Source organism: Leptinotarsa decemlineata, unplaced genomic scaffold (assembly GCF_025532065.1).
Source record: "Leptinotarsa decemlineata unplaced genomic scaffold, Ldec_3_MD MMD2_tig00078422_RagTag_RagTag, whole genome shotgun sequence".
Taxonomy (NCBI): domain Eukaryota; kingdom Metazoa; phylum Arthropoda; class Insecta; order Coleoptera; family Chrysomelidae; genus Leptinotarsa; species Leptinotarsa decemlineata.
The window spans coordinates 1,938,286-1,963,139 of NW_027412747.1; the positions used below are offsets into that span (position 1 = coordinate 1,938,286).

General features: G+C 34.0%; 1 protein-coding gene and 1 long non-coding RNA gene across 3 annotated transcripts in view; one reads left to right on the forward strand and one right to left on the reverse strand.

The window, feature by feature from the left end:
* The window catches only part of LOC111512179 (nose resistant to fluoxetine protein 6), a 147,417-nt gene that overhangs the window by 46,872 nt on the left and 75,691 nt on the right, over window positions 1-24,854 (forward strand). The window contains exon 5 of the mRNA XM_074185987.1: window positions 9-202. Coding sequence (XP_074042088.1) covers window positions 9-202 — 194 coding nt within the window. The remainder of the gene's footprint in view (window positions 1-8; window positions 203-24,854) is intronic.
* LOC141487192 (uncharacterized) overlaps window positions 1,421-24,854 on the reverse strand; it is a 72,205-nt gene continuing 48,771 nt past the window's right edge. The window contains exons 2-5 of one of the 2 annotated variants that reach the window (XR_012468248.1): window positions 3,044-4,600; window positions 2,251-2,439; window positions 2,038-2,182; window positions 1,421-1,605 (exon numbers count right to left, since the gene is read on the reverse strand). This is a non-coding gene — a long non-coding RNA (uncharacterized lncRNA). Of the gene's footprint in view, window positions 1,606-2,037; window positions 2,183-2,250; window positions 4,601-24,854 lie in introns of both variants that reach the window. The other variant, XR_012468247.1, reaches the window with a different exon arrangement.

A 24,854-nucleotide genomic window follows, 5' to 3' on the forward strand; every position in this document is an offset into this window, starting at 1 on the left:
CTTTTCAGAATCACAATTCACGAAATTGCTTTTGGCATTTTCTTCAAAAAAGAACTATCAGAAACTATCTTATGGTGATTCAAATTCAGCTTTATCGATTTTGTATGGCATGAGGGTGATCTGTATATGCATGATTATCATGGACCACCGATTTGGAACTCATTTAGCGTCAGGAATCCTAAATTTCAATATTGTGGAGGAGGTGAGTAAAAATATATTTCACTAGCGAACCGCCCCGGAACTGCACTGGTGCTAGGCTGATACTGAATATGCTACAGAATGTATTTTTATACAACGTCACTGCTTTTCTGTCAGTAGACAGTAAAAACATGTTTTATTTAGAGGTTATTCCTGAAAGAGCGACATATAATTGGCCCGGTACCCCCGAGCCAATTATATGTTCCCTATGTACTCCTATGAAAAAAAAAGGTTTGTTGAATGAAAGAAAATTCACTTCATTCAAAGAAAAAAAAGTGTCATATATGTACGACAAAATATTTTGTTGATGCAAGAAAAAAGAATTCTTGACTCCCAACTATTTCTTCGAACATATGTTCATTGTATCAAACAAATATTTGATTGAAACAATCACATCGATCAGTTATTTCAATTTAAAGAAGAATTGATTTCAAGTAATATTTTGTCTAATTGATAGCGAGAATGATTTAGAGTAATTCGAATATTCTATTAAACAAACTAAATTTAAAGATGGGTGAAATAGTGTAACTGATTGAAATAATCAAATGTATTTTCTATTTGAGCAAAAGTTATGTTGAAGAAACATAACATATCTGCAGGATGATGGAGAACTATGCTTGTTTTGATAATGGGAAAATTTCCACTGAAGTAATAATTTTGTTGAACAAATAATAAATAGTAGTTGAACGAACAATGTTTATAACTCATTGCGAGTATCTTGCTGATAGAGTAAATCATTTCGAAAGTTCAAAATAAGTATGAATAACGATGAACCAAATGAAATGAAGTAACAAATCAAAATCATTCCCTCTTGTTTCAATTTGGTTATTGGATTCAATCAACCAAATATTATACTAATTTGAGTGCCAGCATCTTGTTGGTAGTAATGGAGCTTCAGATCGGTTCTTCTGAAAATTACTTTCCTCTTCTCTAAAACGTCAATATGCTTTTTACCATCAAATATTTTTCCATGAAATTGTGAGAATATATTATAGTTTGTTCAACAACACAATTTCTTAATACGTGAAATACAATTTGTATCATTTTCTCAATTGGATTATTGATCTACTTACGTATCATGATTTTTTAATCAGCTGCTGATGGGAGTCCTGCGGATAATATTTCATATTCAATAGATACTGATTATGTAAATGCCATAGAAAAGTTTTTAACATGAGAATGAGCAAAATATAAATAAAAATCGAGAAATTTTAGTAACAAATTGATTCAAACAATTAATATATTGAAATAGACTTCTACAAATATTTAAATAAAAATATAAATTCTTCACAAATGGGTAATCCTAATCTAAAACATTAACATATTTTATTATTCATTATTATTATTTGCGATATCTACTAAAAATCAATTAGTGTCGATTTCGAAACCTTTCAGTGAAGTGATGTTCTGAAATGAAAGAGAACAGAGATTAGTGATTTTCGCAATAATACTATTGGATCAATTTCTACTAACTAGCTTGGATTTTATCTCATAGAAATATAAAAATAGATTTTTTTTGTACAAATCCAATTTAACAAACGGAGGTATCCTTATTTTTTGATAATAGGAAAAAAACAATGACGTACTTCATCACAGAAAAATTTGATTAGAAATATGACTGTGATGACAAAATTTACTTAGCTCTCCAACCATAACTTTCAGGCCTTCAAATATACTAAAGTTGAGAATTCTAGCATTCAATTACTAAGGTACAGACCTGAATAATAATAAGTATCTGCAGCAAATCGCAAAAATATATAGTTATTTGAGAAAACTGAATATGTTTCTAATTGTAATGGTATACATATTCATTATGAAAGTTATGAATGAAAGACATACCTCTGTTATATTTGATTCTTGATTTATTCCATCAATTGCTTCCTTGATTGAATATTTTTCTTTTGAGGGATTCTTTTTGAGGGAATCATTTCTTTGATTTCTTCATCGGTGAGCCTTTTAGCTATGTCCTAGGTTAAATCATTTTCTGTTTGAAAAGTATGTGTTTTAAGTATATTAGTGGGAGATAAATACCTAATATATGTATTTTTTCACCTTTAAAAATGCCAATCAGGTCATTTAATCCCAAGTTATTAGGTAAGACCTCGTTAGTCCTTAGCTCGCACAAGTTTCTCAACTTGTGAGAGTTGTCGTTCGTATGGGGGCGGCAGCTGATTAATGGAAAAACAGATTTTTTTTAACAGATGTTTTGAGCTCGTGCAGTTTTGTTGTATGTCATCATTTCTGTAAATATGTTACAAATAACTTTCCTTTTTCGGTCTTATTGATTTCAATAAAGTAATATAGAAAACTGTAATTATTTCACAATGTTCCTTAGAAGAAAAATCTTAAAAAGAGGTTCCTTCATCATACTATCATGATAAAAATCAAATCATTTTTTACGGCGTCATTCAATTATTTATGTTGTAAGAAATTTACAATTCGAAATAAAGGTCAGTTCTTCGCTGACATTGCATACATGACATCGCTACACCTATTTCTGTGGCAAACATCTTAATTGTATTTACTCTGAAAATGTCCAATTCCTCCGTATCCAAAGATCAAAGGTCAACTAGGTACCCAGTGTATGCATACCTACCTACCTCTCAATGATAATCATTTCACTCGACAACTTCTACTTTTTCAAAAACTGAATTTAAAACATCAATGCTTTCTTTCAGTCATTACATTAAACAATAAGAACTTCAAGCCATTTTTATAGAGGATAGCTGTCGAGAAAAATTTATGGGCACGTGCTTGAAAAAAACGATGCCCGTTTATCCAATACATGCTATTTATAATTATTTCAAAATATGGAATGAAACAAAGTATATAAATATGAACATACCCGTGAAAACACTGAAAAACTTCAATCCACGTATAATAAAAAAAAAAACTCTAAACCTCTTCGTCATTTCCTTGCAAAACACAAAACACATTTTTTATATTCCATTCGTGATTAGTTTACGGTTCTTACGCAAACGCAAATGGTGCCGACCGGCACTCATTCCTTAGGAGTATTTCAACTATACCATTTCTTTCAAGGAAATAATTTAATTTTTCAAACCAACAAATAACAAAAATATTAAAATGAAATTATCCATAGGCTTGAATTATTTCCAAAATTAGTTAAATGTATTGATATGTATTGTTGAAGTGAAAATAAATATTCAGCTGATTCAATTATAAATCAGTGTCAAAACAGCACCCCATACTGCTGAACTGAATTGGAAAGTTTTCATTCAACAGACGTACTTTTGATTTGATGAAATTATATTGTTTGACTCAACCGAATTATTTTGAGAACTCAATAACTGTTATTCTTGAAATGATCCACAATTCATTTGACTAAGTAAAAGACCTCTTGAATTGAAATATTAGAGAAATTAAAATGAGAATTTCATTTTGTCTCCGCAAAATTATCATCTAATCGATAAAATACACACGTTGTTTGGAATGAATGATATTTAATCGAAATGATGAAATAAATTAGACTAAATAAATTTCTTTGAAGTAACAAATCTTTTCTTTCCGTGATATGTCCCTGCATTCCAAATCTGTAATATCTTTGGAAATATTCATTCAAATTACTTTCTGTAAGGGGCCACATATTGATCACATTATGGACATATGAGATGAAGAATATATTAAAGATAATTTTGGTAACGTGCCTTTTTCCCCCGCAATTGGCGACACTTGGAATATTTGAAAGTCCTTCCTTATTTCACATAAAACGAACCTACATAGAAAATATTAGCCTCCGAGAATATACCGGTATGGAGAAACCGTGATGAAAAATAAATTTTGTTTTATAGACGCGCCTTTTTTCCCGTGACTTACATTCCAGTTTGAATATTAAAAAATCCTCTCTTGGTGCACACCTACAATATAAAATGAAACTACATTAGTACAGGTATTTTGCGACTAGTGTGAAAAATAGGATATTCCATACGAGTTTGGCAAGATTATGAAACACGAGACGCAGGCGATACATGTTCAATAAATTGAGTTATTTGCTATGCTGTTTCAGAGTCGATAAATCACTAATAGTGTGGCTGAAGAACGCCTGAATCAATGGCCAGTGTAGTTTTCTGGGTTTGGTATTTTCAAGAATGTAGCGATTTTTTCGTCATTGCACCAAACTTGCTAATTCCCAAAAACTGCATTTGCCTTTCTGGTAATTAATGAAGAATCTGTTATTTTTATCAACTATGGTTTTGGGACGTAGATCAGCGTACTTTTTATATATTTCATAAAATGTTCCTGTTGAAGTTTGTGGTACTTTATTTTTGGTATTCGGAGCCTTTCCAATTTATGCAGTTTTTGCATCATTCAGACCGTTCATTTTCACATTGGCCAATTTAGCAGGTCTCAAAGTCCCTCTTATAGCGAATGCTGAAGCAACCTACAATAAAATACACATTTGTTATGTCTCTGTATCAAAAAAATGGGTTTTGTGGAATTCTTATGATATATCTGCTATAAAATGAGTTCATAAGTGACATGATCATCACTCTTCATTTATGAAACATTCAAATGAGAAAAAAAAGTGTCTTCATCAGGATTCGAAGCTACACCCTATAATCTGTATTTCCGACGACCTAATTGAAATACGTATCATTTCGCACTGTGAACTAGTACACAAAATTAGATATTTCGCATTAGTGCGAAAAATCTAATGCCCAATATTCATTTCGCACTACTACGAAATGAATATTGCGCACGGTCTCCTCGCTCTACGATTGGTGCGTGGTGTACCTAATATACTCTTATATATACTCATAGGTAAAAGTGATTCACTAGGTACGGAATCCTATAATTTGTTTAGTTTTCTTTGTCATCCGACGATAAAATGGTAGATTCTACTTCCCCAGAAGTATGCAATTTAGCAAACGAAACAACGAAGGAATTTCTGTCAGAAAAATCAAAACAGAAGTATCATTTGGCGTACGATGATTTTATGGCATGGAAAGAAAGAAGTAACGCAAAAAGGTTCTCCGAGGTAATTTATTGGGTTACAAAGGGGAATTAGGAATTAAGTACAGCTTAATTAAGTAGCTTGATAGCTAAACATAACATAAACATGGGATATTTGCTGGAATTGACAGCGGTATTCGAAAGACACTCAGACGGGTATAATTAATAGAGACTGCTCCGAATGAAAAATATTTGTTAATCAATGTATGTTTTGATTTACATTTACAGTTGATTCATTAAGAATGAAGATTTTTTCTAAAGACTATTGAAATTTTACTGATTCACTACTCAAATTTTGTATCAAGAAATCGTTGTTTTTGACAAACAATATCAATGTCATTGAATAGCTTAGCGCGCCAAAGCATTGACAAACGTTCGTCACAGGTAACAAAATAGAATGTATGGTGTATATTCGAATCCTGATGAGTAACATTTTTTTTCTTATTTGAATGATTCATAATTGAGGAGTCATTATCACGTCACTTATAAACTCATGTTTTATTAGGAATATTACACAAATTAACGTATTTTGAAAAACACTCAATTGTGAGATTTTCACTAAACAGTTTTACAAAAACGCAACACGTGTTTCACCATACAATGGCTCCTTTGGGCGTGTCTTTACTATGTTAGTGAACTACTTTACTAACAAAAATATAAGTGGGCTGATTGACAGTCATGCAAAAAAAAGTGACGTAATCTGTCAACCTTGCGGCAACCTGTTACCTGTGGACACCAATATGTAACACTTACTAACACGAAAGTGAAAAAAAAACCGAACAGAATTGAGTGTGAGTGTACGAATGTGGCACAAATTGTTCATGAAATGTTCTCCGTTATTGACGTATCTCATTTCTACATTTTTTTTTTGACTGGTTTCCCTATTCAAAATTTGTGTGTTCTCAAAATCCATTTTGTAATCATTCATTCAATCCTTGTGAATTTAATGGGACAAGTAGGAAGCCTAGAAGCCTGTTCTCCGCAGAAAACGCAGCAGTGAGTCATCCACCAGAATGACCAGAATGAGTGCGTATATTATAATTTTAGCCGCGTATAAGTGCATGATATTTGCCTTCCATTTATGGTGAAAATGCCTCAAAATGAAACAAAATTTTCGAAATTTTCCATGCATATTGAATCTCTGGGTCCTCCTTCCTAACTACGGTATTTGCCTCATCCTGGTGTATACTTGACAAACTCACCGCTGTAAGTCTTCCACATATACTCTTGCGATTCGAACTCCAGTGGATAGCTCTTCCAACAGTGTTGCCTGAATATTGGTAATCAGTGAGAATCATCGAAGGGTAGTAGTATGGTTGGACTAAGACAGAGACGGAGACTATTATATTTTATTATATGCCCGAATGCTACCTCGATAATGTTTCAAATGCTGAAATATTACCACAACGACACTTTCTCAAGATTTTATTGAAGAAAATCTGATCTTAAAGAAATCATCGGGATTTGATTTTGTGATTTCTGTACGTTAGATCTGAAGTGAAATAGACTTAGTAGAAGACATCTAAAATACAGGTACGTGAATGTTGGAACTTCGACTCGCATACGTGGCATTATCAGAATAATGAAGCGGCCAGTATCGTGTAATATTGAAAAGTGTTGTGAAAAATGAAAAAAACTCAATAATTTTTGTATAAGAACATAATATGTTTCAACCAACGGAGTCACGATAAGAAAGAACGAAATCCGGGCTGATAGGCCGTGGTCGTATGATATTAGGTACAGTACCAAACAATTGAATCAATTGTGAAAACATGCTTTTTTGTTATCCTCTGCTAACTATAATTCTCAAATAAAAATAAATTCCCGAATAACCATTTGAAGAATTAAAATATAAATTAAAACGATATAAAAATCGCAGGAATTTTCGTATTATATTTTCATGACGTCAAAACGATGACTTTTCGTATATACCTGACTTGTCTTTTCACATATGAATTAACAAATAACGTAACGAAGGTCAGGAACTCTAGTGAAAAGTTTAAATAGGAAATGAATTCGATTCGCTTTCACCTTGGCAACTCCCTCGTCAAGGGCAAGTTATTTTAGTTTAGTATTGACAGAATAAGTTTTGTACGTTTCTGATATTTTTTCAACTCCCAGCTCTTATCGTAAAGTTCACGTAATCCTTCATTCTTATTGATTTATCACGAAATGCCCTCAAAGCGGTATTGCAAGTTCTACGGAAGAGCCATACACTGCTGACCCTAAATGGTATATACTATGGGAGACTAATACACTCTTCTTTGGCAAGAGCATATACGCAAGACAATATACGCACAACAGTGACACCAACCACAGATACACAGAAACCTGAAATCAAACTCTATGAAACTAGTGAAAAACACGTCTTAGGTCATCTCCTTTAAATTTGTTCTACTGGTGCTTCATGATATTCTAAACTATTTCACACGGACAGCGATATGTCCTCCGTATACGGAGGACCCCCTCGGAGGGGTGCGTCCGACGACCGTCATTTAGATAGGGAAAGTAGGTCGAGTGGTACCTTGTTTTAAAGGTCTTTCGAATACCTTCACAACTCTGTTCAAAGAAAATTTTTGTAACGATTAGTTTTCGAGATAATTTGAAGTTGAAATTGCCATGTTAATAATACATTAGACAGACCACTCGGTAACTTGTATGCCTACATAAAAAAAAATCGAGCAATACACGGGTCGTGTTATTTGTTTAAAAATGCCCTACACTACCGCTGAAAGGATTGACCCGTTTGTCTTTCTGGCAAACATCAGTTCAAAGGGGAAGGGAGCCAGGCTTCAACCTGACTAAAATCAAGATGGATTTCGGCTGAAAGGATTTCAGTTATTGCTTTATTTTTTGGCAACGACCAAAATGCTAATAGAACATCAATTTTTTTTAACGAGCAAAACCCTGGTAAACACCTAAGCAGAAATCACGTTCTGGATTCGGTCACAAAATTTAGGGAGACAGGTTCGGTTTAAAATGAGAAAAGAAATGTTCAGAGAAGGGTAGTGAATGACGATAATGCGATTGGAGTGATTGGTCAAGTCCTCGCCAATCCCAGGTAAAGTACCAGAGGTTTATCAGGAATGGCCGGAATAAACTTGTTCATGAACTCAATGAGGATGATTTTGACCGAAGACAGGAGTTTTGTGAGGTCATGAGTGAGAGATTAATGCAAAATCCCGAGCTGCTTTATAACATCTGTTTTTCGGACAAAAGCTCATTTTATTCAAATGGTTGCGTGAACCGTCACAATTGCCGTTATTGGTCGGATGAAAACCCAAGACAATACGCAGAAATACATACCCAACATCCCCAAAAGTTGAATGTCTAGGCCGGAATATTAGGCAATCATATTATAGGTCCATTTTTCATTGATGGAAATTTAACCCGTGATTCTTATTTACAACTTCTTGAAGAGGCAATACAACCTCGTATAGTTAAAATAATTGAACAGGATCCAAGATGTCAAGATAAATTTATCCATTTTCAACAAGACGGTGCACCACCCCATTATGCCCAGCAGGTTCGAAATTTTTTGAATAATCATTTTGAAATGGATTGGCAGAAGAGGTCCAATTAAATGGCCAGCACGATCACCAGATTTAACACCACTGGTCTACTTTTTGTGAGGATATTTAAAGTCTGAAGTTTATGCTACACAGCCAGCCAATTCGGATGAATTACGTCGTAGAATTATTGATGAATGCCGAGCTATAACTCCTAAGATGTTAAATAATGTTAGAGCAAAATTCGAACAAAATCTTTCTTGTTGCATGGAGCAAAATGGCGCCCATTTTGAACATTTACTCTAAATTTCCTATGTGAGTTACCCTTATTAGGTGTTATTTTTTTTTGTTTGTGCTTTAAAAACAATTATTGGGATTTATCAACCCTAAAACAGTTTTTTAAACTTTTATGTGTCATCAGCATTCAAAGAAATCAGCAGGTTGTATTCGTTGTGTAGGTAATTTTTTAGTATGATTCACTTTTTTATCAGAAGTATAAAATATCCACGTCAAAAGGCAACCTTCATAAGGAAGTGCCACTCAATTTACCTAAAATGTAAGGGTGGTAACCAACCCCATCCCCCGAAAAAATCAGGTTGTCATAAAAAGCAAAAATTTATTTTTTTTATGAAAGTTCTGAACGTAAATTGTACCTTAAAAACAATTTGATTTATTTCAAGAAGAGTTGTACTCAATAAAAATACCTTTAAATCTTCAAATTATCTCGAAAACTAATCATCACAGAAATTTTCTTTCAACACTACAAAAAATCGGATTAGTCTGAAAGGTGTCCCCCTTCAATTAGAAATCGACGTGTCCGAGCTTTTTTTAAAAATCCTACTTTTTATATTAAAAAACGGCTCTGTTAAGTTTTCGTTATTACACACTGTATATATATATATATATATATATATATATATATATATATATATATATATATATATATATATATATATATATATATATATATATATATATATATATCTATATATATGGAACTACTTTTCCTTTATTTTTAGTATTTCAATATCAATGTCACAAAAAGGATTTGAAGCTTTATAACTACTATTTATTATAGGCGAGCGCTTTAGACAGCTGGTCATGCTATCATCTTCAAGGCTCTACTCAGTTTGAGTAGAGCCTTGAGTAGAGCCCATTTGTTTCATATGGATGATCTTAAACTTCACTGCTGTTACAAGAGGTAACAGCAGTGAAGAACTCTCTCCGCAGTGAGTATCAGCACAAACTTCGACCGATCTGGTCATCGGAACTGTCGGTGAAGAACAAAGTTGCTGCAACAAATATGCTTGCCGTTCCAATCTTACTCTACTCGTCTGGAGTAGTGAAGTGGACTCAGCAGGAGCTGTATCAACTCGACGCAAAGACCCGGAAAATGATGCATCTCTATAGGAGTTTGCATTCTAAATCATCCGTTCCACGGTTGTACTCCCCCCGACAACAGGGAGGCCGTGGATTTTTGAGTTTGGTGTGTCTACATGACAGAATGGTACTGGATACAGCCTGTCAAGTCGACATGAGTTCGGATCCCCTTCTCTGCATCATCCGTGACCATGAGAGAGCAGGAATTGGAGCATTCCTCTTCAGGGCAGCTGCCCGAGCAGCTGATGAACTCGATATAATTTTCGACACTGAACGAGGTGACCACAACTCTGTCACCGAGTTAGAATCCGTTCAGTAAAAAGCTCATATGAAAGCCGCAGAGATGACCTCACTTCTGCGAAAACACAAAGATGAGCCAATGCATGGGGTCTCCTTCAATGATAGTGGAGACCTTGGCTTATCAAAGCGCCTGACGTTCGCTTTTCTCAGGTCGAGTGGGCTGAAGTCGAAAACTGAGGAGTTCATCAAGGCTTGGCAGGATGGTGTCTTCATCAACTTAGTCTATTGCAGTCGCATGATGGGTATAGAGGTTCCTGACACAAGGTGCAGGACCTGCCGCGAGGCACTCGAGATCCTAATGCACTTGCTATTAGCATGTCCAGAACATGCGGTCTCGGCCTATATCCATCGAAATAACGCGGCCCTAAGAGTGCTATATTACCATCTATGGCACTCTTACGGTATTGACGTGACACTGGTGTTGCCCTACGCTCCGGGGGATATTGAATCCGTTGTGGGGAACGAGAAGTGCCGAATTTATTGGAACTATACGTTCCCCACCCTCAGTCTCATACAAGCTAATAAGCCTGATGTAGTCCTTCTCGACCACCAGAACAAAACGATATTTGTCTTGAAGTTTTCTGCTCCTAGCGAGACGAATATCGTCAGAAGAGAGGAGGAAAAATGGATAAAATATCGAGATTTTCTCTTCGAACTCCGCAGACTCTATCAAGATCACTCTGTCAAGATGGTTTTTCTGATTATTGGAGTCCTTGGAATGCTGTCCTCTCTACTCTAGAATCTTAAGATTATACCGGCTTGCCGCGCTTAGGCAGAAATCTTAGCCGGACAGATGCAGAAGGCCGTCATTTTCGGCTCAGAGAACATGCACTTGCTCAGGGAACATGACTCTCGGACCCAGTGATCACTTGCCCCACGGTGTGGGGAGTGGTCGTTGGTTGATAATGCTGGCGCGCCCCTTCGAATGTATCTGGGCTTCGGGGGATAAGATCTGATCAGCGCATACTACGCGTAAAAAAAATCAAGAACGGCTGGACAAATTTTTATGATTTTTTGAATTCTTGGATTTATTTTTGTCACGAATAGAATAATAAGTATTGTTAAATAATATTTCATCAATAGAAATAATAATAATTGAAATTATAATAAAAGAGATCATAATAAAAGAACCCATGAACGGCTGATCCAATTCTTATAATTTTTGTGTTTTGGATTTGTCTACTTCGGGAATAGGATAAAAGGTATCAAAATATGGTATTTCATCAATAATAATAATAATAATAATATTGATAAAAACCTCAAAAACGGCTAGACCAATTTTTATGATTTTTGTGTTTTTGGATTTGTCCTATTTCACTGCGAATTTCAGTCCTCACTCCTCAGCGAATACGACAGCTCGCTTAGCAAGTGTAGTCACAGTACCTTCTTTGATGTAGCATTCTTCCACTTCGCTAGTTTGCTACTGTGTGTTTATATTGCACATAAACACGTTCAAACTTACAACTGTATGACTTTTCACTACAAAAGGCAATGAGAAATCCATTTTATTTCTGATTTTGAGTATTTTTCACTAGCACTAGGTAAAAGCAAGGATGATATGAGTAACATCGCTTAATTGGTGATTCTCATCCGTGGAATTGATGAACAATTTTGTAAAACAGAAATACTTTCTGCATCAAAGAGCCTCCATGGGAATACAAGAGGTGAAGATATATTTCTGCAACTATTAGATGTCTACAATATGTACCGTCCCATGTGGGAATAGGTAAAACATGTGACAACTGACTGTGCAAAGAACATGACGGGTCACAATACTGGTTTGGTAAGCATAATTAAGAAAAAATTGAATGGAACAAATATTGCACGGCCTCACCAGCAATTTTATTATATTACCCATCAAGATGCACTTTACGAAAAAAATGTGAACTTTGAAAATATTATGAATATTAGGTATAGTAAAGTCCCGCATTTATATTCGCAAAAACGGCATGGACCATTGAACATTCCAAAATTTTTTGAATGAAATTGACGCAGAGTATGAAGATAACATTAATTTTTCTGAAATAAGATGGCTCAGCCGTGAGAAAGTTTCAAAAATGATTGTTTGAGTTGATAGACTGGAAATTGAAATGTTTCTGATAGAAAAAGGAAATAATATACCAGACTTATCGAATTTTAAGTAGATAAGGGAGTTAGGTTTCCTTGTGGACATCACAACTCTCCTCAATAAATTAAATATAACACTACAAGGCGAAGGAAAGAATCAATGAGCTATTCACAGAAATTAAAAGTTTCCAGATTGAAATGAAATTGTTCATTCTTCAACTTGAAAAGAATAATCATTGTCATTTTCCTAGTTTGCAATCTTTTTCAATCAAAAATGACAAACAGTGTCCTTCGAATATTTTTATTAAGTCACTAAAGGAACTGGTTGAAAATTTTCTTCATCGGTCTCAAGATGTTCACGCAAAATAAATGGACATATTGATATTTTAAAATTCTTCAAAAATTGATATTGTGAAAGTACCAGACAGTTTACAACTATTGTTAATTGATTTGATATCCAACAATGAATATAAAAATAATTTTGATGAAAATAATCCAATTGCATTTTATTCAAATCTACCAGAAAATAAATTTCCCAATTGAATATATTTTGCAAAATCAATTGTTTGTATTTTTCCAAGAACCTTTTGATGCGAACAAACATTTTCAAGAAATAATTTCATGAAATCAAACTATAAAACGAGGTGGACGGATGAAAATATACACACTTTGTTGAGGATCTCAGTTTCTCAAACACAACCGGACTTAAATGAAATAACAGACAATAATAAAGAACATGAAGCGCCTTGAATTTCAATTGATGAATAAAATAATATTTTATATCGGTTGGTCGGTAGCCGGGCGGTTCAATGTGGGTGCTTTGTTCACTCAGTCAATCGGCCGATGTGTGAGTCGATGGTTCAATCTCCAGGTTGAATGCTCGATTTTCACTTGATATCGTCCAATCCGTGTTAGGAATCACACGTTAAAAGGTAAGACCTCGTTAGTCCTTAGCTAGCAAAAGTTTAGACTTTTGAGGGTTATTGTTCGTAGGGGTGCAATATCTGGATAACGAAAAAAATATTCCGTTTATTCACCCTTCTAAGAATTGTGAAATTTTTGTCCTCTGACGTTATTATTATTATTATAGCACGTCGAAAAAAAATTATTTTTTCATTTATTGATACTTGAAAATATTTATATTCTAATATGATATGAAAGCCCTATTTGAATTACATTTGAATGTTCTTTCCGCATAAAAACTATTTTGAAAATGGCTCGCTGTTCGAAAGAGGTTGCTGACCTTTGCACTATAGTGAACTTAAAATGATAATATGTATTGGAATATAAAAAAGTTATCGTTTGTATGCAGATTCTTGATGATTTTATTTGAAGCTGCTAATACCCACGAATGGATAATCCGATTTTCATAATTGAACAATCATCGGATAGACAATTGAAAGAAATACCTACTCAAAGTCCTTATTTTCCTCAATAGAAATGATGATTTCGAAATCTTTTCCATTTAAAAAATTGAAAGGGGAGAGAAATTTTCACGACCGCAATGTATAATATATAAAATGTTCGGAAATCAAACTGTTGAGTAACAATTTTAATTTAATATGCTTCCGATTATTTACTCATTTTATATAATTGAAGTATTATATGATGGTCAAATGCATTAATTCAATCGTATTGTTCCTCTAATACTTTTATAGCGGTTCGTGATGGGACATGTCACAGTCCCCTTATAGTTTATGGTTAAAGGATCCATAATATAGGATCCAAATCTCTCAAATTGATGAAGCTCGTCTTTACCTACTTCTAAAGACTCATACAATGAATTTTCGAATGGGTCCATCTAATTCATCATAATGTACTCCATCATAACATCAAAGGAAAGATATTGCAATGCATTATAACGGTACAAGATCATAATCGTAATATACAGAATACGTTATGCAGAGAAACGTGAGCCGTCATAATCGCAATTCACCAAAACGTAAAACAGCAGAACCTACTTTCTCATAACGTACAAATTCATTACGTTCTCAAAGAAAAGTTACCCGAACATATCCGTGACGCATCATATTCACATTTTATCAAAAACTCAATGTATTATATCTCTAAAGCATAGAAACCGTATTGTTCAGAATACGTACTCCATCATATTCGTAATGTGTAGAGAACGTAAAGTATCATAACGTAATCCATCATAATTTGGTTGCAACCGCATCAAGTCTGTCTCACAATAGCCTACCGGGGCCATAGTCGATGGGTGGAACATATATTTTCTAAGCAGAATAACCATCATATTCTTAGCGGAATTCTGCCATACTACCTAGGGTAGAATTCATTTCAAATGCATTTTATTTTGAGTTTCATCAAAGTCAACCAAAATTATGTCGATATAATTGATTTTTCGTTCTCATATTGAACGTTTTCTAATTTTTCACTGCATTGGGACTGTCATTGAAAAATTCAGTATAATTACTAGACAGATGATTGATAATAATTCAATTTCATCCAATTCCATTAAACATACGCGATATACATTTTATGAGTGGATATCAGGTATTTTAAAATGGCCGAACAGATACATGATGACATTTGTTGGTGTTGATTGATTATAACATATTAATTGTAATATTGATTCAGTTCCTGTATTTTCTCGTTTACATTATTTGGCATACTACTCTTCATTGTAGCAGTTCAGTCTCAAAGCATTGTTGATTCAAATAGCTCAATAAAATCCATAACGTTAATATTTTCTATTATTTCATTGAAGCTTGTGACTCACGGTCGTATTGTTGGATAATATTGCTTTGAAGTGACGTCATTTGTATCGGTTTCTTGAAATTGTTTGAAGGGCAGTTTCATTAAACTATTTGCCAAACGACACGGGTTGGATATAACTTTTTGCTTTTTGTCTGCCCTATTCGCGAAATTCATTTTCACTAGATGGAACTTAGAATTCGGACGCAAAACATTTGGCATCTGCCATATTCCACAAGCGACCATAGAGTTTAATTAAATTGTCATTCGAATTGCAACAAATTGCTGAAAATTTTGAGGGTTGAAATGCGTTTTTCAGATATTTTGAACTACGCAGGCATTACTAATGAAAGTATAACTTGTTCACCTTAGTTAAATATTTTTCGCTCTCCATGTATGTCTAAAAGTCATTTCTTTTCTCGAAACAATAAATAGATCTTTTTTTCAACATTCTCACCCACATGTTTTCTGAAGGTATTCCAAATTCATTTAACATCAGTTGAGTCCAAATCAAATGCAAATCAAATAAATTAAACGCATAATTGATAGATTTCAGAATTATACTGCGCTCACCTACATACAATTTTTTCAATGACAGTTTTGGTTTGATTTTGATTATAATCGAGAAGATTCCAAGTGATATATCAATGTGGTGAAACTACGAGCATTTTGTACATATCGTGGTTCTTGATTTTGGCACTATGATACCTACAAAATATCACATTTAACAGTATCCAAAGTTATACGATATTCGTTAGTTTCATGCCATTTTGTGTTGTCTCGGAAATTTGGTTGTTGCAATGTTTTTTATTCCTTAAAAATATGTATCTGATATGTCTGATGGTTTCAAAATAGTAATATTATCAACACGAAGAAACTTGATCCTGATACCCAACCAACCTTTCTTCAGAAAAATTATTGGATCACTAAACTAGTTAACTGACTATATTGATAGTTTTGTAACTAGGTATTTCATTGATTTTGTTCACACAGAATAATTTGGTACTACCATTACTTACTTTCATGTCATTCTGCGTAGCCATATTAACAATTTGAAAGCTTCAAGAGACAAAATAAAGACAAATAAATCGATCTGGAATATATTCATGATAATCTTCAAACAGTTTGAGAGTTCAAAGAAAACACAGATTGAATCAACCAATAGCATGGGCCGATGGCGAATGGTGAACTCGTTCGCAATTGGTTTTGTGGTGTTAATGAGTCTTCAGGGCAGCCAACTGTCTCAAAATTTCACTAAACATTATAATGGAGAATTATGAAAAATTAGAAAAAATGAATGAATTAACTCAAGTATTTCATCATATTTGAGCTTCTTCAGTATCATAAGATCTTCAATGAGTTCAAAACTTCAACTTCCGCCATTATTTCCACATATTAATAGCAAGCGCTAATAATATGTGGAAATAATATTTGTCTATAAGACAAAGTACGTTATGACGCGTTACGGTTTCTACCATTACGATTATGATCGTTTTATATCATGATGCGTTGCTGTTATGATGGAATGATTTAATGATGCCTTGAGTTCATCATTGAATGATATTATGATGCGTTATCGTTATGGCGAAGTACGTAATGGAAAAGTACGTTATGATGAAGTATATTATGATGGATTACATTATGAAACTGTACGTTATGCCACTGTTAATTTCTATCTTGTATTATGTGATCAATTGCGATTTCTATCGTTTGACGTTATGACATAGTAAATTTTTGTGTACTATAATTTCTATCCTGTACCTACATTAGGATGCATTAGGTGTCCTCCTTTCCGAATAATTTGATGAAGTTCAGTGCGATGTGGAGTTTTCTCATCAAATACTAGACATTTTAAAATTATTTCTGGAAATTTCTTTTTGCCCACAAATATTTCTTGACTTCAAAAAATTCAGGAAATAATTCTTTCGAAGACATTATCATTTCTATTCAACCGGAGAAGGTTGTTAGAAAATGTCAGGTATTTACTTCCATATTATTCAACATTTTGATATGAAGAAACCTTCAACAAATGAAATCGCATAATTCGCTATTTCAATCAAATTTGAATTTTCATTGAAATGCTTTCTGTAGATATTCTGTATATTTGAAATATATTAAAATTCAAATGAATTCCTAATAGTATTTCAATAATATTTATAAGAGAATTATTGAGTGAATATTTGACTTTGATGATTTCCTACAGCGTGAATATTATTTATTTGAAGTATATTTTTTTCATTGTGAGTACATTCTCGAATATGGGTTAATCATATATTGCTGGAAACAAAAATTAAATCGACTTTCACTTCAATCACGATCCTTCTGTTTCTTTTTGTTCGAAGTTCCATTCAATTTTGTTTATAGTATATACTTTTCAATGACGTATGAACAAATACTTGCTCATTATAATGAAAAATAATTCTAGTTTCAGGGAAAAACATTCTAGGCATTCAATCTTGAATACTATTTCCCATTTTCTGTTCATGAACCATTTGAAATTCGTTCATTCCATTTTTAATTCTACTTTTCTTCTTTTTATATTTGAATTTATTTAACCATACTATATATTTATAAAATTATTACAATGTGTTAATTAATTGGCACTCCGGGGCGACTTCATTGATTCCAATGGCGCATTTGCTTTTTCAGCTGCAGGAAAACCCGGAAAAACCTGCAGCACCACATCATCTGAAATTGAAAAAAATTATTGAAAAAGGGTATTTGAAATGGGAAAGAAAGTTTTTGGCTTTGAAATCTTCTCAAATAAGAACTATTACGCAGGATGTATCACTTCAACTTCAACAACCCCTGCATAATTTTTTTATTGAAAAAGTGTCAAAAAATTGTATTTGCTCAAGTATACTTCCCAAACCAGTGCTTCCCTACAGTCAGCTGCGTCTTTTTTGAACAAGTCACAACTTGCTGAATTATATTCGATTTCACAAGTTGTATAGAATCTTCTCAAATTATCGTTCCTTCATATTTAATAATAATCCTGTAATTTTGTGGTGTTTTTATTGTGAATCTGGTAGCTGATGATATTTCAGGCAACAGTTTTCTTCTTCAATAGATATTATTTCAATTGAATGGCCGGAGACTATGACGGACCTATGAACATAGGCTTCCACATGAAGTACAAAAAGTTTCGTCTGTTATTGCAGCTGACATCATCAGTGAGACTTAAGGGGTATACCTCGTATACCCCTTAAAGTGTTGAAAATAACGATTTGGTGTTGGGAAAAAACTCCAGTGATATCCATTACTTCCACGGGCCTCACGAAAATGTTTTGCTCCAGGTCTTTTTCAAGAAAGTGGTCTCATTCAAATTTTTTTTAATTCTCGTGCAAAGAAGTGTGTTCTTAGCATTTTTGATTGAGTCATTTTACCCCAAGACACGACATTGTGTCAGTTTTTGAGTTTCCCCAGATCTACTAACAGCAAAATGTTGTAATTTATTTGATTCACAGGAAAATCCATTCACTATTACCAGAAATATAGTTAATCAAAATTTGAGTCAAATCACCCGAATAGCATTTTATAGAATTAAGTGTCAACAAATGTGTTTCTCGATTCTTTGAGTGGAAGAATACACGCATGCTATCGGTATGAAATTAGGGATAGACAAATGTGCAATGATCCGTCTCAAAAGAGGACGATGCGAGGACTACGGAGAGGATGTGCAGCTAGTAGATGAGAGCATCCTACACCATCTGGATGCCGGAGAGACGTATACTTATATTTCTCTTCAGGGCTGCTGCCCGAGCAGCTGATGAACTCAATATAATTTTCGACACTGAACGAGGTGACCACAACTCTGTCACCGAGTTGGAACCCGTTCAGAGATAATCTCACTTCTGCGGAAATACAAAGATGAGCCAATACATGGGGTCTTCTTCGATAACAGTGGAGACCTTGGCTTATCAAAGCGCCTGACGTCCGCTTTTCTCAGGTCGAGTGGGCTTAAGTCGGAAACTGAGGGGTTCATCATGGCTTGGCAGGATGGTGTCTTCAACACCTTAGTCTACCGCAGTCGTATGATGAGTATAGAGGTTTCTGACACAAGGTGCAGGGCCTGCCGCGAGGCGCCCGAGACCCTAATGCACGTGCTATCAGCATGTCCAGAACATGCGGTCTCGGCCATATCCATCGACATAACGCGGTCCTAAGAGTGCTATATTACCATCTATGGCACTCTTACGCCATTGACGAGACACCGGTGTTGCCCTACGCTCCGGGGGATATTGAATCCGTTGTGGGGAACGAGAAGTGCCGAATTTATTGGAACTATACGTTCCCCACCCTCAGTCTCATACAAGCTAATAAGCCTGATGCAGTCCTTCTCGACCACCAGAACAAAACGATATTTGTCGTGAAGTTTTCTGCTCCTAGCGAGACGAATATCGTCAGAAGAGAGGAGGAAAAATGGATAAAATATCGAGATTTTCTCTTCGAACTCCGCAGACTCTATCCAGATCACTCTGTCAAAATGGTTGTTTTGATTATTGGAGTCCTTGGAATGCTGCCTTCTCTACTCTCGAATCTTAAAATCATACCGGCTTGCCGCACTAAGGCAGAAATCTTAGCCGCAGAATACTGTCATTCTTGGCTCACTGCGCTTGCTCAGCGCACATGATTCTCGGACCCAATGATCACTTACCCCATGGTGTGGGGGAGTGGTCGTTGGTTGATAGGGGGATAGGGCCTGACCAGCGCACACTACGGTGAAAAAAAAATGAAAGAACTCAAGAACGGCTGAACCAATTTTTATAATATTTGTGTTTTTGGATTTGTCTACGTCGGGAATAGGAGAATATGATTTTTCTTCAATAAAAATCATAATAATAAGAACGGCTGCACCAATTTCTATGATATTTGTGATTAGAATTTTTTTTCGACGAGATTAGTATTGACAAAATATATAATAATGATATTATAATTATAATGGGCTGGACCAATTCTTATTTTTTTATGTTTTGGATTTATCTTCATCCGGAATAGAATGATAAGTATTAAAATATGTCATTTCAAAAATAAAAATAATAATAAAATAACTCAAGAACTTCTGGACCCATTTCTATGAATTTCATGTTTGAAGATTTGTCTTCGTTGGGAAAAGGATGATAAGTATCAAAATATAATATCAAAAACAAAAAAAAAGATGAGACAAAATATCAGTGATAATAGTGACGTGTTATAATATAACGCAACTGACAGCTCACATCCATTCTGACAGCTCACGTTCGTTGTACATTTGATATAACAAAACGCAACTGGGAATCCATTTTTATAACAAAACGCAACTGATAGTTTACTTAATGTACAGTACGGTCCTAAAGTGACGGATGAATTCATTTTCTACGTAAACATGAATGCAAATGAAAAATCCTGAAACAGGTCAATTTTTATATTTGAAAATACACGTTCTCAACAAAATCATTCAGCTGCCTCATCAACCCTCTAGGGTTCATAGCTACCCCTATGAAAATCATTAATAGAAATAGGTAGCGTATGATACCTCGTTATTAATAATAATAATATTTATTTTCCATTAGACACAGATAACATGTATTGGAATCGTCAAAGTACACATAAACCAATATCACAAAATGCACAGTGTGAGGGACACCGTTGTTATTAAAACAACAACAACAAAATTAAAATAAAATAAAATACCTACACCACAGATACACTTACATATTACGAATTGTAAAATTTTTGCAAATTATAAAAACAATTCTCAATCAAATAATTCTTCAACAAATTACGAAACTTACTGAAGTTTTGTTATATTTTTTAAACAACTAGGGAGTTTATTGAAAATAGTAAGACCTACTTGAAAGGGTTCTCAATTCTCTTTTCAGCAGTATGATATTTTTTATAATTGGATGTTGGTAACGAAACAAATCCAATTGTTCAATGTGTACAGTTTATTAATGATACTATGAAACGAAATAAAGTTCAACGCTTTCAACAATATTTGAAATAATAACAGTCTAGAGCTAGAGCATATGCTCAAAATAGGAACCGTTCATCTCCTGACAGAAAAATTAGACGATGTTGAAATCCTTCGACAACGTTCTGCAACGCAACTGCGGTAATTTGATTGATTTATTGCCCGATGCGGTGATTTATATGGATGTTATTTATGTGTTTTCAAAATGCTCAGTACATGAGTCTTACATACATCATTATTATTAGCTACTTCTCCTGTAGGTGTCTGAGGGTTCAGTTTTGATCTCCCAGCTTTAGGAAGATTTTTTACAGTTCCAAATTCACGAAATTTTTGTTCTGTTGTACTCACCGTAGACTGGGAAATGTGATGGTCGGGATACTACATTCAAATGTCACTAAAACATCCAATGCTTCCGAATATTCTAGAATCCGATGCCAGACTAGTCAATCGTGACAGATATTTGTCCTGAGGAAACTGTGTATGTGTCAAGTAAAATTCCTTAAGCACCTTATTTTAAAAATCGAAAAATACCATATGGATGAATAGAGAATTGAAAACCCTTTCAAACGAGGTATCATGCGCTACCCCTTTCTATCCAACCTTTTCATAAGCGTAGCTATGGCTTCTAGGGTGTTGATGAGCGGTTGAATGATTTTTTGAAAGTGTATTTTCAAAAATAAAAAATTGACCTATTTCAAGATTTTTCGTTTGCATTCATGAAGCACGGGACCTCACTGTTATGGTTTGTTTTAAATCATCGCAAAGTTGACCGATAATGTGTGCAAGAATCGGTATAATACAAATTCCCATTGATTTTATTATACTTAATAATTTTGTATCAATTTTTAAATCCTAAATCTGTTTATTCATTGATGAAAGAAAGTTGGCCGGGTTCGCTAGTATATGATGAAAGTGTAACTAATCGATGTACATGAAAGATATTTTAGAAAAACTATTATTAGCGGTCTTTATCAATGAAACAGAACCTAAAACGATTAATTTTAGAATTTTTGTCTGCTATATGTTCGCGGGCGAACATATAGGCATCAGTAGGCGGAACGATCAAAAGTGTCGGCAGTTAATCTGTTTATCTTATAGAAAAGGTCGGCGATCATTCAAAGTGTTAATCTGTGGTGGAAATAAATTTGAATTATCGGCACTACACAGTGAAAAATATTCCAACTTCATATTATACTCAATGAGTTTCATTCAATAGTGTTTGATTTATACCAAGAGATTCATAAATTAAAAATTTATGTCGATTCAAAGAATCGAGAAACACATTTGTTGACACTTAATTCTATAAAATATTATTCGGGTGATTTGACTCAAATTTTGATTAACTATATTTCTGGTAATAGGGAATGGATTTTCCTGTGAATCAAATAAATTATAACATTTTGCTGTTAGTAGATCTGGGGAAACTCAAAAACTGACACAATGTCGTGTCTTGAGGTAAAATAACTCAATCAAAAATGCTAAGAACACACTTCTTTGCACGAGAATTTAAAAAAAAAATTGAATGAGACCACTTTCTTGAAAAAATCCTGGAACAAAACATTTTCGTGAGGCCTGTGGAAGTAATGAATATCACTGGAGTTTTTTGCCAACACCAAATCGTTATTTTTAACACCTCCACACGTGTTTTGATCACCAAGTGATCGAAACACGTGATAAAGTATACCCCTTGAGTCTCGCTGATGATGTCAGCTGCAATAACAGACGAAACTTTTTGTACTTCACGTGGAAGCCTATGTTCATAGGTCCGTCATAGTCTCCGGCCATTCAATTGAAATAATATCTATTGAAGAAGAAAACTGTTGCCTGAAATATCATCAGCTAACAGATTCACAATAAAAACACCACAAAATTACAGGATTATTATTAAATATGAAGGAACGATAATTTGAGAAGATTCTATACAACTTGTGAAATCGAATATAATTCAGCAAGTTGTGACTTGTTCAAAAAAAGACGCAGCTGACTGTAGGGAAGCACTGGTTTGGGAAGTATACATGAGCAAATACAATTTTTGGACACTTTTTTAATAAAAAATTATACAGGGGTTGTTGAAGTTGAAGTGATACATCCTGCGTAATAGTTCTGATTAATCTGATTCGGATAATATTCGAGATGAAGTTATTTGAGAAGATTTCAAAGCCAAAAACTTTCTTTCCCATTTCAAATACCGTTTTCAATATTTTTTTTTAAGAAGAAAAGTATAATTAAAAATGGAATGAACGAATTTCAAATGGTTCATGAACAGAAAATGGGAAATAGTATTCAAGATTGAATGTCTAGAATGTTTTTCCCTGAAACTAGAATTATTTTTTATTATATTGAGCAAGTATTTGTTCATACGTCATTGAAAATTATATACTATAAACAAAATTGAATGGGACTTCGAACAAAAAAGAAACAGAAGGATCGTGATTGAAGTGAAAGTCGAGTTAATTTTTGCTTCCAGCAATATATGATTTACCCATATTCGAGAATGTACTCTCAATAATATAAATAAATAATATTCACGCTGTAGGAAATCATCAAACAACAAATAATGGCAATAGTGAGATGCAGAAGAGAAGGGGACTGAGGGAATCACCCTGAAATACACCCCTTCTGAAAGTGACCCACCCTTTTTGAACTATTGCTTGACCAGATGTTATGATGAAGCGAGTTCGCCAAAGTGGTATCACTCACTATGTTGTCGGATACCGCAAGACATCTGAGCAAATGAAAGATGAGCTCATACGAAATTGTATCAAATGCCTTACGGTAATCGATCCAGGCCATAGAGAGGTTACGCTTATATTGTATCGAGTCCTGCGTTACACATCTATCGATGAGCACGTTCTCTTTACATCTAACGACTCCTCTCTTCGACCCTCTCTGCTCATATATCCGTTCGAACACTTGGTCAACAATTTTCATTAATGAAATATCATATGTTGGTACTCATTATTCTATTCCCGGAGAATACAAATCCAAAACACAATAATCATTGAAAACGTTACAGCCATTCTTGGGTTCTTTCATTATTATTATTTTTGATCAATGCTCATTATTCTATTTCCGACGAAGATAAATCCAGTAATACAAAAATCATAAAATTTGGTCCAGTTGTTGTGATAAATGGTGTAACTAACACGACTTTGTTGCATTTATACAGATAATATCATTTTCGAAACTCCTATGATACAACATTTTTGAGCCATTTTTGAGATAAGCGTGTACAAGTTCGCAGGAAAACAGAGCGAGCAGTTACAAGCTATAACCTATACATACATTCCCAACGACCCAACAATATATTCGTATAAGAAATCCATAGAACTAAGCTCAGGAAACTCGAAGTACGCTCAGTAAACGGCTGTACATGCTACCACCTTTTTTGAGTACTGGCATAGCCCTCATTCGATAGGAACTCGGGGTTCTTGATAATTCGTATTGATGAATATTAATCCCCAGGTTAAAAATCATTAAAGAATTTGTCGTGCATTGACTCAACTGTAATTATAACGACGTCATCATAGAAAGCTGAGAGACGCAGAATATTATACTGACGATGCCCAATAGGCTGAAACAGCTGTCTACTGGTGGCTCTTAAATTGAAATCAATATAGGAATGATCCTTTTTTGATTTTCATGGAATTATTTTCCAGCAGCTATATATATATATATATATATATATATATATATATATATATATATATATATATATGGAAAATATACTCGTAAAAATCTGAATAGAAAATTATTTA